Source organism: Pholis gunnellus, assembly GCF_910591455.1.
Source record: "Pholis gunnellus genome assembly, chromosome: 17".
Lineage (NCBI taxonomy): Eukaryota > Metazoa > Chordata > Actinopteri > Perciformes > Pholidae > Pholis > Pholis gunnellus.
Window position 1 is genome coordinate 6,142,126 of NC_136544.1, and position 19,091 is coordinate 6,161,216.

Genomic DNA, 19,091 nt, shown 5'->3' on the forward strand with positions numbered 1-19,091 from the left:
TCATTCTGCTTTGAAGTGAAAACAGAAAAGCACAGTGTGGCTCGACTTTCTTCATGCCTGCGTTTAGTTTCAATGGCTCACTGCAGTGTTCTAGGACTTTGCTCTGCATGTGTGTGTGTGTGCTTCATTCTGTGCTCTCCTATTCTTTGTCACTCTCGATGATTGATTTTTTTAAGGCCTGGCTCTCTCTCAATCACGACAGAAACCACAGTGACAGCACACACACACACACACACACACACACACACACACACACACAGACACACTCGCACACACACTGAACCTTCACCTCGCACTCTCACGCACGCGGAAAAGGGCTGCATCAATTTGAATGATGCGCACACATACTATGAAGTAATCCATTTATGTAGAAGGCACACAAGGCCTCGGCGTTAAGTAATGAACACGCAGACACCGTCGCTCTACATGAGTCGTTCCAGCGCACCCATGCCGCCCCGTCAATTTACACGATACGGAGTTAACGCAAAGGACACGCGCTTGGAGAAAGTCATGGGACAACAGGGCGGGAAGAGCAAGAGCGTGACAATCCGATCAGATCCGATTCAACTTTGTCGTCTGTTGAGTCCAAGTACTCGGACAACGGAATGCAGTTTTAGCATCTAACCAGGAAGTGCACCGTGGTGCAGAGTTTAGTAAGGTGACAGCTGAGGGGAAGAAGCTGTTCCTGAGCCTGCTGCAGAAATCATGTTCTATAATATCTTATTAATCTATTCATCGTTCTGTCAGCATGCTGCAAAATAACAAAAGGTTATCATAAGGCCGTTATGTATCTACACCGCACCGTCAGCAGTGTGTAGTTAACCTGTATCACACACTTACTGTATGAAAAAAAGCCACCTCAAAGTCTGCCCTTCTCTCCACACACGCATGCACACACTGCCGATCGCATGTTGCCGTTCCCTTTTCTCACTCGTTTACCATTACAGCACACACACACACACACACACATACTCGCACGCACACACACACAGGCTGCAGAATGCGTAGATGAGAACCAACGCGGCGCGCTGCAGCTGAGGAGACAGTATCTTATGTCTCCCTGAGGGGTTTTCGCTGCTTCATAATAGATATCAGACACTTGGGCAGCAGTTACAGATAATGTCAGGGGGCAATTTTGTCGTGACAGATAATATAATTCCGGTGGACTTAAAATGAAATTTATTACCACGCTGGTGTCAAAACAGAGCTCGCCCCTTTACCAGTGCTGTTTGAACATTGGCTCAAATATGACACTTTACAGCTGCTGTTCAATATTTGTTTTGTTGTAAAAAAAAAAAAAATGTTTCGTTTTTTCTTTTACAGTGAAAATGCGGAGGTGGTTGTTGCATGTTGTTGTTTCCGAGCTATTAATTACGGCCACATGTGTTTGTTGCCTCGGGCGCTTGCCTACGTATCTTCCTCCATGACGTAGTTGGAGGATGAGACTTGTCAATCATCGTCCTCCGCATCTGCAACCGCTCTCGTCGCGATCAGAACTGAGCCACTAGCCGTGCAGCTATAAGAGAAACCCTTTGAAGGATTTATCGTTACAATTACAACGGGTGAGAGATTTATGTCCGTAAACAGCTCGAGTCTTCTGTCGAGTGCTCCGTTCAGAGAATCAACACGGGCCGTATAGACGTCCTATAGACCCACTAGTCTGGGACATTTTAGGGCTGATTGCCTCTCCGCCCTCCGCTGGCTGTTATTATACTATTAAGTACATGTTTGATGGAGCATCTCGGTGACCCGGCGGGGCCGACCGGCATGTAATGTATTTGCAATGTATTTGTTTCCCAGGTCTCTCTTAGGTCCTTAATGTTTGTTATCTCTCTGTCCAGTGAGGAAATAAAAGCTGAATCGTTTTTTTTGTGTGGATTCATTATTTAAAAAAGCTGGTTTGATCAAATCTAATTGGTTTCAGGCCTGTTGGCGAGCAGAGTAAGTCATTGATCATCAGTATTAGAGAATTTTAAAGTACTCACTTACAATCTCTCCCCCTCACACACACACACACACACACACACACACATCGTTAATGAGGGTGCCATCGGGGTCTGGCTGTGTGAGCGTGTTCTAATTGTCTTATCTTTCGAGGTGGCACATTCTTGGACCAAGACTTAATTGACCAACCAGTCCTCCTCAAGCGCTGGTGTTGTTTACGCCCCATCACCAGCATCCACACACACACACACACACACACACAAGCACTTACACTCGGGACTCGACCCTCCAAAAGTACTCTCGTACCCTCTCTCACACCCGTGTCATTGCTCTCTCTGTTCTCGTCTTTCCCCCGAACGCCCCGCAGTCACCCGCCAAACAACCCATCTCGCCCTCGTGGTAAATTAATTTGGCACGCTGTTGTCATGACGTACCGACTGTTATTAGAAACAAGCATGCACTCTGATCCCCTTGTGTTCCCGTTTGTGCACGCTACCGCAAAGAGCACGCCTCTGACAGCGCTGCAGAAACGAGGATTTAGCACCTTTAAAAAAAAGGTAAGAGAGCATCTGAAACACTGAAAATACTCATCAAAACAAGGCGACAATACAGATGTCGTTATCAGACATCATACGGCCCCATATCCCTATTTGGAACATATGTTATATATAATATGTATATATCAGTGTGATCTGCAATTGTCGCACCACTACTTGGTCCAATCAGTGTTTTTCTTTTTAGAGATGTGGCAGCGTAATGCAACAAGCCGTTTATCAGATGCATTGTGGGTGATGCGATTGAGCGGTATCTTTGCCCCAAGTTTTAATCCAAATCCCACCGGTGACGACTGAGAAGTTAAGAAAAACAATCGACGCAGTGCCGCGCCGCAGTGCTAATCGATCGTTTGTTGTTTCCCCCCCCCCCCCCCCCCAGCACTTTCATCCGTCACTTAAACACAAGTGTGCGGGGAATTGATCCACGACGTGTCCGTGCGCACGGAGTCTCTCGTCACCGTTTTTGCCGGGAGTTTTCACAATTGAACGCTTACAGCGTTTCCAATGATTCTCAAACTCTGGTTCTTGGCTTTCGGGAATCGATGCAAGATGCAAACGGGAACAATCGACTGAACACACAGAAGAGGTGTAACGGCTGCACGAGGGCTGCATCGTCTTCAGGTGCTCCGAGTTTAATCAGTGAGACTTTGACGAACCTATTATGTTAGTGCCCTCTCACAAAAGCTCACACCGCCATCTCCTCTCGCCTCCTTTTGTCTGCCTCGTTGGAAGCATCACAGCATCTCCCCGTGAGACGGATCGCCACAATACGAACTGTACTCTCTCCCTTCTCCATCCCCCTCTTTCTCCGTTTCCCTCTCTTTCTGCAGCCTGGTTGCCACATATCACAGATTTTGACAGCACGCGGCGGAGGATGCCCCCAGAGAGGCATTAGCTCCCTATTGGGAGTTCTTCTGCTAAACTCCCGGTGGGCATTTCTCCTTAACACAACGCAATCAATAACTTTATGTATTGTCTACTGGCAAACAGAGCAACGGCCGAAGGCTGCAGGAGGCTTTGGGAGGGACCGAGGCTGAGAGCCTGCGAGGCCGGCTGTGGAGCGCGCTTTTTTTTTTTTTTGCGTTGCTGAGGCGACTGAAGCGAGGTGAGCGTCGGTTGTGACATCTCAAGCAGCGGCAGAGGCGTCTCGGTGAAGCATCCAGAAGAGAGTGCACTCAAGGACTGGGTCTGTAGGTCGCTGCCCGTACTTGACCACTTCATCACAAACGGGGCTTTTAGCGCGCACGCTTGGCTCTGCTGAAGATGTACCGCCATCCAATCTCATAGCAGGGGGGGGGGGGGGGTAATCCTAGACTGATTTATTGCCCGGCACAGCTTTCATAATGGCAAAAGAAAAACAGAGTTTAGGGAGCAAAGATGAAGAAATATAAGTTTAAAACAGCATTACTTCGTTGCACCGTCTGCACAACGAGACACTGATCAAATTCTATAAGTGTAACAGTAATAACCTGCTATGACACAGGTGTTTTTATTGCAAATCAAAGCTGGATCAGAGGAGTTGCCCTGAAATCAATGGCGACAACGCTAAGTTGCTGTAAGTTGTGATTTTTTGGTTTTACATAACACTGTGCAAGTTTTCAGAGTGAATCAAAGTGTTCCCCCTTTGTTCTGAGACCCAGTGTTATGGATTTCCCCGTCTCGCCGCCCCTCCGACCGTACTGCTGCAGTATACAAAGGGAAGAATCTAACAGCTGCAATCATCCTCCCTCTCAACGACACCTCAAAAGCCCTCCGACGCTCCGCATTGTTAGTCCTCTAGGCACGAGCGCCAAGTGTTTCCTGTCGATCGACGCACCGAAACAAATCATTCACCCGCTTCAACGACACAACCTCTAGGTGAGGCCAGAAAACAACAAGTCAGCTGAAGCCGAGCACAGAGCTGCTTTGCCAGACAGCTGCTCTAATACCTGTACAGGCTTTATATATATATATAACTCCCCTTCATGCAAGGCACTAATCCTGTCGGTTAGCGATTAATGATCAGTTAACGAGGATCAGCCATCTGTCAGAAAAGGACAACAAAATCAAAACTAGCATCTCTTGTTCTCGGGGTCATAATCTGAACACACAGACACCTATTTTTAGCTCCTTATAACTACAGAACTCGCCTGAGAATAAATCGCATTCGTAGTCGTCTTCAGTATCAAAGTGAGTCAGCGGCAGTAGTGTGTGTACATCCATGGGTTCAAACAGGAACTGCTAATAGCAAATTCAGCACACGTTTCATGCTGCCAATGTAAACAAATACAGGCCAAAAAAAAAGAAATAGGTCAACTTTTAGCCGACATCTGTAGCAACATGGTCCTTCGTAAGTCAAGGGGATGTCTTCAGATTGCTTGTTTTAAAACAACCAACAGTCTAAATTGACTTTACAATGACAGATTGAGAAGCTAAAACCACTAATTAAGTGACTAAAACAACTCAGAAATGTTATTAGAAATGTTTGCGGATCAAATTCCCCGTTTCAGCCTCGGATCTTGTCGGCGCCTGTAGCGTCCTCCCCAAGCGGCATCCGAGGACGTGCCAGAAGGTAACAGATGCCACCAGAGCAAACGCTGGAAGTGCAGCGCTCAGCTCATGGCTGGATCTGTGGGGCCGTTTTCCAGGTGACTTATGTTACTGCTCCGCTGCTGGAGACGAGGATGAGCGAAGCCGCAAATCGATCGGCTGTTTTGCAACCCGATCGATGCCACCACGCGGATTCCTAGCTGTGTTTTCAGGTCGAGCAAAAAAAAAAAATAAAACACGTGATGCTGCGGTCCAAATTCAATTAATATGAAATGATAACTCTGAGATAAATGACCCACCACAGACGTCGCCCCTGCTGCTGCATCCTACAAGCGTATTGGATTGCGAGATAATTGAACATCAGTGAAGCCTATAGGTGTAACAATATGATTGGAATTCATTACAAAGAGAAATGTGCCGTGGCGAGAAAAGTTTCTTTGAATAAGAGTTATTGAATTAATGAGATGTGCCCAAACACCGCACTGTCATTTTTTGCATATATGGTGACAAAACAGAACAGACAGCAGCACAGACAGACACATCAGAAGTCATTGTCTCCCTGAGAAAAACCCACAGCTCTCTATCCTCTCCTCCACCTCCCCAGAAACAAACACCTCTTCTCTTCCTCTCCTAGTTTCTTTGTTTTCGTCATCAAAAGCCTCCGAACTCACCGGCTCTTGAATTTGCTCCAATTTAGAAAATACACAGTAGCAGGAGAATATAAAAAGCAAAAAAAAACTTCCTCTTTCCATTAAAAAAGAAAAAAAAGTATGAAAGGAAGAATGATGTCAGTTATGAATATTCTCCCAAAATAAGCACACAGGCATACTGACCTAATCAGCAGAGGAATGCAACACCAGGCTAAAAAGGAAAACGCTATATATATATATATATATATATATATATATATATATAGACAGACGCGAGGTGCTCATTCATCTCTCACCGGTTTCGCTTCAATAACGAAATCTGCCGTTAATTACATTCCGCGCATCAGCGGGCAGGACAAAGGTGATCCGAAAGCGCTTCGCACTTTATTTTCCGCACATCAAAGACCGCAGCCTCGCCGTAGTATGTGTGTGTGTGAGCGATGACGCGAGCTCCCCGGAGTCCAAACAGGAGTCTGTTGTGAACCGGATTTGACTGAAAAATGAGACTTAACTTAATGGCACTGAGTGGTGGTGATATAACGAGGGGCCAGAATCCAATTTAAGTTAGGTACGCAAGGGCTGGATATAAAGCTTTTAAAATACTCATGAGACATTATTATTCTAATTTGTCCTCATTGTTTTTTTCTAAACAGGTTATGTAAGAGCAGGAAGCCTGCTGGACTCCAATTATAGGCCTAACAGACCAATAGTCTGTCACTCTTTTCAAAGAAGGTGGGGCGGCGCCGTTAATGAGATCCACCGCCGCTGTTAATTCATCTCTATGGTAATGAGTGTGTTGTGACGCGATGCAATAGTAGGCGAAAGTGCAGCGTCAGCGTCGGCCGAGGCAGCTGCTGTGACTTTCAGCTGACGACGGAGGGCCGAGGCACTTCATTACGGAAGCGGCGCTGTCGCTCCGCTGCTGCCTAAAGTAAAAGCAGCAACTGTGTAATGGCAGCATTTGTAGTGTGGAAGAGGAAGAAAAGGGAGAGGCGGATAGAGGGAGAGAGGTGCTAGAACTTGAGAGCAACAATGAAAAATTGAAAGAAAAGGTTCGCACGGAGGAGTGAGAAGATGAATGCATGTGAAAAGAACGACAGAATGTGCCGATATGATAATGGGCCCTTGTGACAAAATACACTGGCCTCTGTGTGAATTGGTCCTGGGACAGAGAGAGAGAGAGAGAGGACGATTGTCTCCTTTTATCTCGTCGCATTGAACACACCTGTGTCTGTCTCCGAGCGGCCGCACGCTTCTGCCACAAAAAAAACAAACTCATTCAACAAATCCTTTAATTGCCTGATCGATGCCTGTAGAGCCATGCAAATTAAGCCGATAGTCGATAGGGGCTGGGTCGGGTCGGACGTCCACGCGCCGACGCGTGCCGCTGATCAAAGTGCACACTGTGCAAAAAAAAAACCAACAGGATTAAAGCATTCATCTGTAGGCTCCACCTTGAACCATCATCCTGACCCTCAAGCAAAGCTGGCGTGAGATACAGAGGGAAAAAAAGGCGTTTGGAAGTTTTAGACCATCCATCATTGAGCTCTAAAATAAAATAAAAAGGCGTGCGCTTATGGAAGCTGCAGACGCACAAACACACACACACAAGGTGAGAGAAGGCGGGGGATGTTTCAGCGGGTCCCCTGCAGGGCCAGAAAAACTAAGAGCGGAGTTGGGGAGATGCCTCACGCGTCGGCGCCGTCTTACCTTGCGTTTTGCCAGCCAAAGTCTCATCCCAGCGTCTCAGAAGTAGCATGATGGTGCGGCCTGGGACTCCTCTCTCCCTCTCATAGCCTCAGACTGAGGGAGGCTGAACTGCAAACCAAAAGCACGAGAACAAAGACAACATGAGCATTGATTTGTCGGCAGCTATTGCATCTTAAAAATAGTCGGATTTTGGGGGGTTTCTGTCATCGCGGTTTTGTTTCTCCGTGTGTTAAACAGGAAAGATGAAAAGAGCATCGCTCTAAACACAACGGAACCAGTAAACCACCTCACCGGGGTTATTTGCTCCAGCCAGCTGCCCTTTATTAAAATGACGGCGCTCTAGTCTCCATGATTCATTGGACTACACCTCTCTACCAGGTCCCCTCGTTAGGGGTGTGGGGTTTGTTGAAGCAAATACAGATGTTCATGAATTACGCTGCTGAGCATCGTAATCCTTTCGGTGTCGACTGCGAACAAGGAGTTGGGAACTCACAGCAGTTTTAGGTAAAATCCTCGACGGGTCAAGAGGGTAAAGCAGCAATTTGGAAGGTAATTGTACTCCACGGGAGCAGCCTCGCTTCCTCCGAAGAGACGTTTGGGCGCCGCTTGTTTTTATCGGACGTCCGCCGGTCTGTTATTGCAAATGGGAACACGGGGAGGACAGGAGGGTCAGAGGCAGGTCGCAGTACGGTCAGACTCCCAATAAAGACCGCGCTGCGCTTTGGCACAGCGGGCGACCTCTGACCCCGCTCCCCTTCGAGTTAAGTTGAGATTAAGTGAGGGGGATTTTAAAAAACGCACGACTCAATCGGAGTTCATCTTTCTGTGTTATTGTTTAGAATGTGAATCCACTGTGAGGGCTGCTTCTCCCCTTAATTTCTGAACTGTGTGTGTGTGTGTGTGTGTGTGTGTGTGTGTGTGTGTGTGTGTGGGCGGATAAAACAGTCTGATTTGAGGAGAATTTAGCCCAGTATGATAAATTATACATTTCCTCCAAATGCGCTGTCGTAGTTAATTGTCTCTGCCTTCATCCCCAACAATCGCCCAACGACAGCACGTAGATCAGAAGAATAATGAATCGCTCCGATTAATCCAGATTATAACTCATGTAACACGCTGCCCACAAGGAGCCCGTGTCGAGCGTCGACATAAGAGGGGGAGCGTGTGGGCCATACTTTAGGTAAATTAATGATTAATTGAAGTATGTCGATGAATAATAAACCAGTCTCTGCGGGGTAACAGATTGTACTTTTCATATTTAATAGATTGATGGGGGCCCTCACACACACTCACGCCACGCGTAAACACACACACACACACACACACACACACACACACACACACACTCGCGGCGACATGTAATCGCAGGCTGGTCACGTGTGCTCGGTTCGACACATGAAACAGAAAGGTGTGGGGGGGGGGGGGGGGGGGGGGGGTGAACGTACAGTAGATTAAAACATCAAAGAAGGCCTACGCTGCTCTCATGAAACGCCCAGGCAGTTCTAGCTTGTTTCTCAGCTTCTACTAATCCCACAAAAGGGGCCTAAATGTTGCTTTTTTTTCCCCCCATACACAGTGTGTTTGTGTGTGTTTGTGTGTGTTTGTGCGTGTGTGTGCGTGTGTGTGCGTGTGCGCTCCCATCCCCTCTCATGGACAGCGTCTGCGTCGATACAAGTCCTCTTAATCAGCTCCGATGAATTATTGAAGAGCCTTTTTATATCAGATCGTGACCCATATTCCGCTCGCTTGAAGTGAATATGCTGCCAATAAAATAAAATACAAAAAAATCGAGACGCACTTTTTAAAGTGGCCCCACATAGGCTCCCTGCTCGCTCTCTTAACGGTTGAGCGGGATTTCAGACGCACACTGCAGAAAGTTACGAGCTCTGGATGGAGCTCCGCGCCTCCGACCGGCCCGTTTAACAAGATGATGGATGGACGAGCATCGCACACACACACACACACACACACACAGGAATCTGAGGTGTTTTGACTCCAGGCAGACTTCAAATCGTCTTTCACATTTTCCCGGGTTTGACTTGAACCTCATCAATTCCCCGGGACGGCACGGAGCGGGAAGTCCTCTGAAGATACGATCTGTAATAGAGTGTTATTGCTGGTTTCATTAAGGGGCAGATGCAGTGCTCAGAGCCAGACACAGGAGTTGCATTGTCGTCTCATTAGGTAGCACATGGCGAGGAGGAGAGACAGAGAGGGAGTCGCTCGGAAGAGGGGATGGGATTACGCGTCTCCTTAGCCCCTGCTGTCTCCTCTCCTGGCCTGTTTATCAATGACGACTGCAAACACGGCGCCTGTGAAAATCTCTTAAGCTCTGTTTGGAGACTTTTTGGCAGACTTCTTTCTCCACGTAAGCCGCTGGCATCGAGCGGGTTTTGGCAGGAGGCTTGAAAATATGCGGCGGTGGCCCCCCCGGTCACCAACTGATTTACTGTTCAATAAAATTTGGTGGCCGTATTTACACAACATCATTCATTTAGAATGAGGGTACACTTTAACTCTTAGGAGGTACACCGGAGAACGGACATTAACTGCGATGTCACAAATACGTGACGCTAAAAAGCTGAAATGCACATTCTCGTCTTTCTCGTCAGAGACGAGACGGGTTCACGATGCGGGACGCGGTCCGGAACTTGACATAAAGCTGAAGTGCCGCGGTCGCGGTCGCCAACAAATCACCTCTACATCTGCATGGAAGTGAGGCTCAGCCACATCCATCTTCTAAACTGTTCAATAGGACACCGATTGCTCACCCGGCTTCGCTCGAAAGGATCGGTTAAAAAAGGGACAGTTCACCCCAAAATCTCCTCTTTTTCTCTCCGCTTTGAGCACAACAAGCCGTGTGCCATATTGTCCCATTATTGCCAAAACTAGGCAACTCACACCAAAACAATCCAGAACTGTGAACTGTCCCTTTAAAACTTAATCAGCATCCTTTATCTTAAGTGTAGTCAAACCAGTGTCCCGGCTAAGCGGCACGAAGCGTTCACTTCCCCGTCCACGTTGCTTTCCCCCCCCCGCCTCGCTCGCACTCTCGCTGTACTATTTCTGTGCTCGTTACAGTAAAAGGACAGCGGCGAGCCATGTGTCGGGGGGCAGCGCTTGCACCCGAGACGTCCATTTTGCCGCGTGGCAGCTGTGACAGCTTTGACACACTGCCTGGGCTTAAGTGGCCCATCTGCAGATAGGCTGCGAGGGGTCACATGTGTGCCGAGAGCGCCCGAGCAGAACGGGTAATGGCCCAAGGTTATGGGAGCAGGTCCCAGGTGGGTTTCACAGGTACGTAGCACTAACCTTGACCGTGCGACACACACACACACACACACACACACACACACACACACACACACACAGTATGAATCCACATGGCTGTCATCCAAGTGATGGGAAAGTTAATCAGAGAAGAGGGGTCAATCTTCGATGCGCTTATGATAGATAGATGGACAAAGTGTCTGCGTGTGCGTGAAAGAGAGAGTGTGTGTGTGTGTGTGTGTGTGGGAGGGTGTGTGTGTGTGTGTGTGAATTGCATTTTGCTGCAGACATACTCAAGATTTCATCCCAACACACTCCACTAGGAGATCTACTGTCATTCTCCCGCTGTGAAGCACTTTGGGTTTCTTTGAAATAGCGGCAGATAAAAATAATTGCATTGAGAAAAGGCCAACGCAGTCCGTCTCTTCATGTAGATGACTTCATTAATCTGCCTATATATTCTACTCATGCCAGCGCGCGCGCGCGCGCACACACACACACACGCACACACACACTCAGTCCTCGAGTATCAATAAGAGTGTGGAGCAGAGCTGAACAGATGGTTTGATAGGCAGAAGTGGCTACTCCATCAGGTGGAGAGCGGCTAATAAGAACAGAACCAAGCATGAAGTGTGGAGATTCATTTCCACGTGTGAAGTACATTATTATTTTTTTTTACGTCATCAGATCCGAGTGTATACGCATGTGGATTTATTTCACGTGGGTAAAATGTGTCAGAAATAGACTTAAAGGCTCATGGTGGGGCAAAGAAAACGACTAAGTGCGAGGGAAATGACTGATCTCTAATAATCCGACAATAGCCATTCAACACGCACACACACACACACACACACACATCGAACGCACACCCCCTCACACAACATGCAAAAATAGTGACTTAATGAGAAGAAACGGTGAAGATGAATCTCTACATGAATTAATCGTCATCCAAAACATGCAACAGCAACAGCATGTGTGGATTCAAAGCGCCGTACTCACCTATTTAACCCTTAACATTAAGAAACATTAAACCTAATGGATTTTGTGGGCTGGAGAAATTGTAAGAATCACGGCCGTTAACGTCAACTACTAGACAAAGATGTGGCTTGAGTCTTTAATCCGCGTTAGTGAAATCCCATTAAGATTCAATAGTCGAAAAAAGAAATATTGCAAATCAGCTTCAGTCCGTTACAAAAAGAAGTCAAAAAAAGAGAGTCCCGAATTTAGGACAGTTTTAATTATAGTTAATTTTTTGGGGTTCTCGCTTGGAATTCAAATCCAGGATTTAAAGGGTAATTCCACAGGAAAACAGCTAAATCCAGAGAGCCTTTATCATGTTGACGGATGCTCAAAAGTCCCACTTCCATTTATCTTCATGTAATGAAGAGGAGAGGCGTTAAATCTCCTTCAGGAAGAAAAAAAAAAAAGGTGGAAATATACAAAAAGAAAAAGAAGAAGAGAGGATGGACAAGGAAATGAGTTGTGTGGTTTGCTTCACTTTGCTATGCATCTGTCTGCTACTGTGCCTCTCTGTAGCTCACACACACACACACACACACGCACACACGCACACAATTATTTCAGTTCATTTGCAATCAGCTCAATTCTTTCGAGCCATCTCGTCGTCTTGTTTTCCTTAAATGCCAAAAGATTACTCATGAATAATCTGCCATTCCAAAATCGTGGAAGTAGTCGAGGTGAGGTGTTGCAAAATCACGTCACCAAAACGCAAAATAAACAGCAACTCCTCTCTGATGCGAGCAAGTCAATGACGTGTGAGCGGAGGGACATGACATTTTCCTGAGATGGCACATGAAAAGATGAAAGAAAAATATGGGACAGGGAATAAACCAATAGGTGGATCAATGCAGAGGGGGTGAGAGGGTGGGAGTGATGGAGAGAGCAAAAAAGATGCGGAGTAAAAAAAAAAAAAAGAAAAAAGGTGAATAAAGAGATTAAAGCTTGATGCAAAGTGAGTGAAAATTATGGAGGAGGGGGGGAAAAGGGGGGAAAAAATCCTCTGGATGATAAAGCCAGTTTTTGTTTTTAGTCCATTCTCTTTGAGTGCTTGTGTGTGTCTGTCCGCGAGAATAAGTCAGTTCAGAAAGATAGGGAGGGAGAGCGAGGGAGAGGAGAGAGAGAGAGAGGAAAGGAGGGCAGAGAAAAAGGGAGGCAGAGGAGTGTATAAACACAGATGACACCCCGGCAGAACCGACGATAGCGGCTCACAATGGCGCTTTGAAGCGAGCGGCGCGTCGCCGCTCGCGAATTAGGCCTCTGCTCGGTTCAACCTTCACCCGACAGACAAACGGGTAGCGAGGAAACTCGAAACGCACCTCAGCTGGATCACAACGCACGTTCCCTCCTACGGGACCCAATGTGGAATTTGAACGTCACTCAATGTGCATGACGGCAAACATTAAAAAAGAAAAAAAAAGGGACATGTGAGGAGGACGGTGTGTGACAAAAAGGTGGGGTGGGTGGGTGGGGGGGGTGCATTTCAGACGCTTTAATGGAAGAACAGACTTTTGTGCAACATAGAGATGAGGCGACTGGAGACTGTGGTGCTTGCTTGATGAGTCGCTGTGGTCTTGGTTTGAGGAGAACACCAAAAAGAAAAGAAATTGGAAAACCAAGTCAGAAAAAGACTGACGTTACAGCGTGAAAGGGGGAGAGTGACGTGAGGATGACATGGCATGAGGCAAGAATCAGCTGAGAGCCGGATGGGAGGGGAGCCGTGGTTACACCAGAGCTAGATTGTAGGCCAGTGTGCATGTATGCATGTGTGTGTGCGCGTGTGTGTGTGTGTGTGTGCGTGTCAAGGTGTGCTTAATATATGTGCACCCCACACAAAAACACCTCGCATACACAGACAAGGAACAAAGACTTTGAGACAGACACTAAACACTAAATAGACCTACCTATGGTTAGAATTAAGAATCGCCCAAAAAAGATGCATAGGGTGGTGGGAGGAAAAAAGAGAAGGGGGAAATAGGAAATAGGAAAAGGTACAAAAGTGAAAAAGGCATAAATAGAAAATACAAGCAAGCCAATTAAAATGTCTCTATAAAGAGGGGGGGGGGGGGGGGGGGGTAAAGCAAGGAAATTAAAACACTGGTGGAGTCAAAAAAGTAGCCAAAGTTACTGGTGGACAGTGAGCGGAGTGGTGGGGAAGAGGAGGAGGAGGAGGAGGGAGGCGGTGAAGGGAGGAGGGAGCGTGGGCTGCACGGCGATAGAAAGGGCTGGCAGCGATAGCAATGGAGAGGGACGGAAGAATGAATGAAGGGGACAAAAAAAAGAGAATATAGGGGGCAAAAAAAAGGAAAAAAATCCCCCTCCTCTTTCTCTTTCTCTCTGCCTCTCTCTCTCTCTCTCCCTCCTTGTCTGGCTCATAAATGGCAGAAATTGTTGACCAGGTAAATGGCGAAATAGATGAGGAGACAGAGGACCGAGAGAGCAAGCAAATGAAAAGGTAAAGCACCTCCCAGCAGCGCGATGAGGAAAAAAAAGAACAAAAAACGAAAGAGAAAAGCAAATACTCCAGTGGCCTCCGTTGTCTCCAGTCTATGTGTGGAAGGGGGGATTGGCTAGTGCCAGTTGTTCCCCTTCCCCGGCTGCCTTCTGCTTTCTTCTGTCTCGCCTCCCAAAAAAGACTTCCCATCCAGATGACCAAAAAAAAAAAAAAAAAAAGAAAGCAGACACAGATGTCCTTTTTCCTCCCTCTCAACTCTGGTCTGATATCACGTGCCACTCACACAGGTTAGACATTGTTGCGGCCGCAACGCACAGTATCACCAATATTGCTCAGTTGGGAGGATAAAATAAAAAAAGGCATTTGGTGGCGGCTGCTAGTCAAGCGCTGCCTGCCTCATGAGGAAGCATACTGAGCTGGAATTGCTATGTATCCCCTCTCTCCCGCCCATCCCTGCGAAAAAGATGGGAGGAAGGGAGGTGGGCCCACTCGCTGCATTAGTATTCATTGAAAGAGTGTGAGAGAGAGAGAGAGAGAGAGAGAGAGAGAGATAGAGAGAGAGAGAGAAAGAGAGATGAGGAGGAGGAGGAGGGGGAGAGGGGTGCCTCTTCCAACAAATGTCGAGGAACCAAAACCGGTGTGCTAAACTGATAAGAGACTGGCTCCCCCTAGAGTCAACCATCGATACACAAGCTCAGATAACTGGAAACACTGGGAATAAACCAACCAAGTCTGATGACCTGTGGCCTGCACTCAATGAGACGCCTCGCAATACAACCTCTTCGGGGGCAGAGTGTCGCTGCTGCAGCGTCGCTCCAACTGCACGACGCGAGCGCAATCCACCCACAGACCAGTTCAACGCTCCTCTCGGTGTTTGTCGTCTTTGAGAGACAAAGCACCGACGACCTCTTTGCGCCGCACGCTCTGTCCCAAAACAGACATCGGGACAAAAGCGTTGAGAGGAATTTTTGGTTTTGGAGCACCGTGGAGTTGTGGACAGCAGACCCGGTCCCCCCTTTACCCCCTCTGCGTTTTCGCCCTCAGCTAAACTCAGTGTTGCTATGGTGACAGATGACTGCTCTCAAGTGTCCAAATCAAAAGCTAGCAGCACACAAGAGAGAGAGAGAGGTGGTCAAAAGCTCCCATTCAGAAGGTAAAGCCTGCAGAGTATCGCCACATTATAGTTATTTGTTTCTGCCACCAGGAACGTCATTTACTGAAATATTAAAACCATTACATGCCCACAAAGACAAGACGCTACATTGAGTACACTCGGCCTAATGGATGGTTTGTACTCAAAAAGAGAGCGAGGTAAACCGCACTCTTTTGTTTCATCCTCATTAGGGAATAAGGTATTTTCGATTGATTCCCTGATTGTTATTTATAGTAAAGAGGCCGAGGGAGACGCTGACAGATCGGGAAAGAAGATACGATCACACAGTCTCCCTCCGTCTCCTCCGCTGAACCGTTTATCAGACAGTAATTACTTAAACTCACAATAAAAGCTCAAGCCCAATTGAGCTTGCAGTGACACGGTGGCGTGCGTAAGGCCGAGTGAAGACCGCAACATTGCAGGCGAGCGCTTGTTCGGCATTTCAATCGTGCATCAGCACATTAAGAAATTACCTTACAATGAGGTTGAAGGTGGAGTCCGTGTGTCCTCGGATGGGACAGAGGACAAGCGATGCGGCTTGAAGCGGTCTCTCCTCTTGGCCAGTGTTGGATGGATCCCCGCCAAAGACAGTTAGGCCTGTGGTGCCTTGAAGCATTCAACAGACTCTGCTTGACCTTTCCCCAAGTTTCAGACATCTCTGAACCTGGATTTGAAAACACAATCACTGGAGAAAGAATGATTATTGGACAACGGTGGCAATAAATATCAGTGTCGACATTATTCATTTCCTGTGTTTAACCAGGGATCTTACATGTTATTTTTCCTAATTAGCCTGCAGGCTTCTGCACATGAGAGCTCTCAGTACAGTCTATATATCTGCTTCAGTGGAGCAGCTGTTTCAGCACTTTAAACACTTTTACAGCAGTTGGAGAGAAACTTCGATTGTTTGGTTCCCAACGTGTTTTCATTAGATGTGAACCTGTGACTGTTAACATGCTCTTACCCTGGGCTCCTACAGCGGCATTACGACCAGGGACCGTTAATTAAACACAAGAGCTGGTGGAGGAGTTGGGTGAACACTGGATGACAAATACACTCAAAATATCCCGTTACGCTGCACAGCTACACATTTATTTACATGCGTAAGTGTACATTTTAAATTCAATGCGGGTTACCTTAAAACTGTTCCAGGTAGGAACTGTTTTGTCGAGAAGAAGAGTGTGTCTTAGTAGGACATATCGCCACCCTGTGGTCGCTTTACGGTCCTCTGCTCGACTGTGCGGTGTTGGATTGAGCATGCCTGGCTGCACGAGCCGCACCATCACAACACGGTTCAGAGATGGCAGCGCTGTCATCACCGCTCCGAGTCTGCCGAGGAATACTAAAAGAACTACGTACAATCCAAGGACCGACTTATAAACGCTCGCTGGCTTACACCTATGTAATGGAACAGTTCCGTAAGAATAAGGTGAGTTTATCAACAACATCGTTTTAGCTAACTTTAGCCGCGTTAGCTAGCTACCATAACAAACTGCATGCGAGGTGCGTGGCTAGCGTTAGCTAACCGGATAACTCCTAACGGATAACCTTACTGTTTTGCTAGTTAAGTGGAAATAACGTTCTCCCTTCAGCCGTTCACAAGCGTGGGAATAGCGTGACACCGACACCAACACGACACCGGAGTGTGTATTTGCTTACTTTGTAATCTGTAGAAGCAAAAGTTCAGCGCAAGGTGACTGTGAAGTAGAAGGGCATGCTAACATTAGCAGCTAATGAGCCTTAGCATAGCTCAGAGTTAACGCAGGTGATACAATAATATATCTGGTTATTAAGTCACTAAATATATAAGTTCTCACGCACACCAGAGTGCAGCCTGCTACATGGGTTTGATTCATTCACTATGTGTAAATTATCGTCATTATTGTCACCATGCACGGAAATATGTCAAATATTAAAGGCATGTTCACTAGATTCTAGGTTATCAAGGAATGTGTACTCATCCGCGGGATTAAATAGACACTTACAGCAAGGTTTACAAATATTTTATCTGGAGCCTAATGGAGTTTGTAGAATTGTTTAAAATTAATTTTGCATGACCACATTCATCCTCTCATTTATCTGTCAAGAGAAGCCCTAAATGTATCCATGTTTATTTAAATTACTACAACAACCACTCTTTGTAAACACAGTATAGCTGCCACTGAAGCATATAGGCTCAAAGCAGCATTATGCATGCTTGGGAGAGCGTGGCTCACCAGGCTGGTCCAATGCATGAGCGGTCACTGAAGCAAAATAGCTTGGAGCAACTCTTGCTTGTCAGGGTACGTTTGTCCCGGCCCCGGAAAGACCCCCAGGCACTGTAATGCATATGTGTCACTATAGGGACTGTGCCAATGCTTACTGTCCATGCGGTCATCACTGGAATCATTGCTAACTCCTTGTTGTCCACCAGCTAGACCTTAAGGCTCTTGCTTCATAAATGCTAACTTGATTTCATCTTTTTTTCTCTGGTGACTGATTTAATGAACGAAGCAAAAAAAAAAATATGCACGTTGTCCGGCGTTACGATCCGCTTCATGGCTTGATCTTCGCTTATATTTTCTTTTCCCCTCTCACAGGTAACGGGAGAACAGTACTGCCGAGCCCAGCATGAGGCAAACCATGACTCGCACACATACCTGTGTTTGCTGGCATCCACCAGGACCCACATGGCCCTGCACAACATGTACCACGGCAAAGGAGAGCGCAGCATAGAGCAATCGGCTGGCCTGGTGGGGCTCAGGTTGCCCACTCAGCCCGGAGGCAAAGGCTGGGAGAAGTGAGGACAACGGGAGGGCGCCACGTCGGAAGGAAAACTTGCCGCTCTTCGAAAATCACCTCTCTGTGGCTGAATCATCTGGTCCCATACGATTCCCCTCATGAAAAAGTGAACTGTGAAGTGGTTAAATGTTTGACTGGAGTCTGGCAGACTGAGGAGATCGGGCCATCACGGACAGCTTCGAGGGAACTCGCCTGTTTATTCCTGTTGTGTTGTTCCACCAATGTTCAATATGAGGATGATCTGATCTGAGAGTGTTTGAAGCAACTGTGAAAATGTATACTATGATTAAAATAAATCAGTTGTTTAGCTGTAAATATACTACAGCTTGTCCACACTTGCTTTTGTTTGTGTTTTGGCATTTTTCCTAACTGTAAAAAGAGACAGGCAACCATTCAAATGGACTGAAAGTACATTTTCATTGTGATTCATTTAGACATCAGTCACTGTTTGTTACACTTTCTGTTTGTTGCATTTTAAGAACTTGATCACACGTTATAACACACTAACAAATAACCTGCTCTCGTATCAATTAAACTGGAAGTTAAATCCATATATTGATGCATTTACTTGCATCAGATGAATAAAACTCATTGAGAATAATTAACATACGTTGTCTGTCTGAATGTAAAATAGTGACGCGCTTGGTGAATTCATATCTTTGTTTTCACAGCTATTTGCCCACTTGTTTGTGGGATTATTTTACAGTTTGTCCACTGAGGCATAAACCGCCTTTCTGGCAGTTTTCTACTCATGCTTTTGTATGAGTGTGTGTTGGGATGGACTACAAACATGAACATATAAGTCTATGGTAGAAGATGAAGCTCACGTTGGATTACTTTTGCTGAGCCTTTCCGCAGGTATTCATGATACATGTAGTTAAATCAAACAACAGTATTTTAGTCTTTGATGGAGAAGTTAAAAAATCATCACAGTGCTACAGCCGGCTCTCTGTTACCTTCCCCCTCTTGTCCACAGCTCCCTCATACAGAACCTCAGCTTTCCTGACCCTGTGTTATCCACCCCACCT

At 46.7% G+C, this 19,091-nt stretch overlaps 2 protein-coding genes across 2 annotated transcripts in view; one reads left to right on the forward strand and one right to left on the reverse strand.

The window, feature by feature from the left end:
- grin2ba (glutamate receptor, ionotropic, N-methyl D-aspartate 2B-a) overlaps nt 1–7,414 on the reverse strand; it is a gene marked incomplete at both ends in the record, with an annotated part of 93,321 nt that extends 85,907 nt beyond the window's left edge. The window contains one exon of the mRNA XM_079178419.1: nt 7,388–7,414. Within this exon, the coding sequence (XP_079034545.1) occupies nt 7,388–7,414 (27 nt within the window). The remainder of the gene's footprint in view (nt 1–7,387) is intronic.
- A 9,127-nt stretch (nt 7,415–16,541) lies between these two features.
- On the forward strand, nt 16,542–18,661 carry fmc1 (formation of mitochondrial complex V assembly factor 1 homolog). Its single transcript, XM_079178148.1, has 2 exons — nt 16,542–16,711; nt 17,862–18,661. Exons 1-2 carry the CDS (start codon nt 16,583–16,585, stop codon nt 18,063–18,065), a joined length of 333 nt encoding a protein of 110 aa, XP_079034274.1. The 5' UTR covers nt 16,542–16,582; the 3' UTR covers nt 18,066–18,661.
- The last annotated feature ends 430 nt before the right edge of the window (nt 18,662–19,091 follow it).

Excerpts from the sequence above, each read along its gene's own strand:
- fmc1 (XM_079178148.1), top strand. The coding sequence starts at position 16,583 with ATGGCAGCGCTGTCATCACCGCTCCGAGTCTGCCGAGGAATACTAAAA. Across the intron at positions 16,712-17,861 it reads AACAGTTCCGTAAGAATAAG|GTAACGGGAGAACAGTACTG; the intron begins GTGAGTTTATCA and ends CCCCTCTCACAG.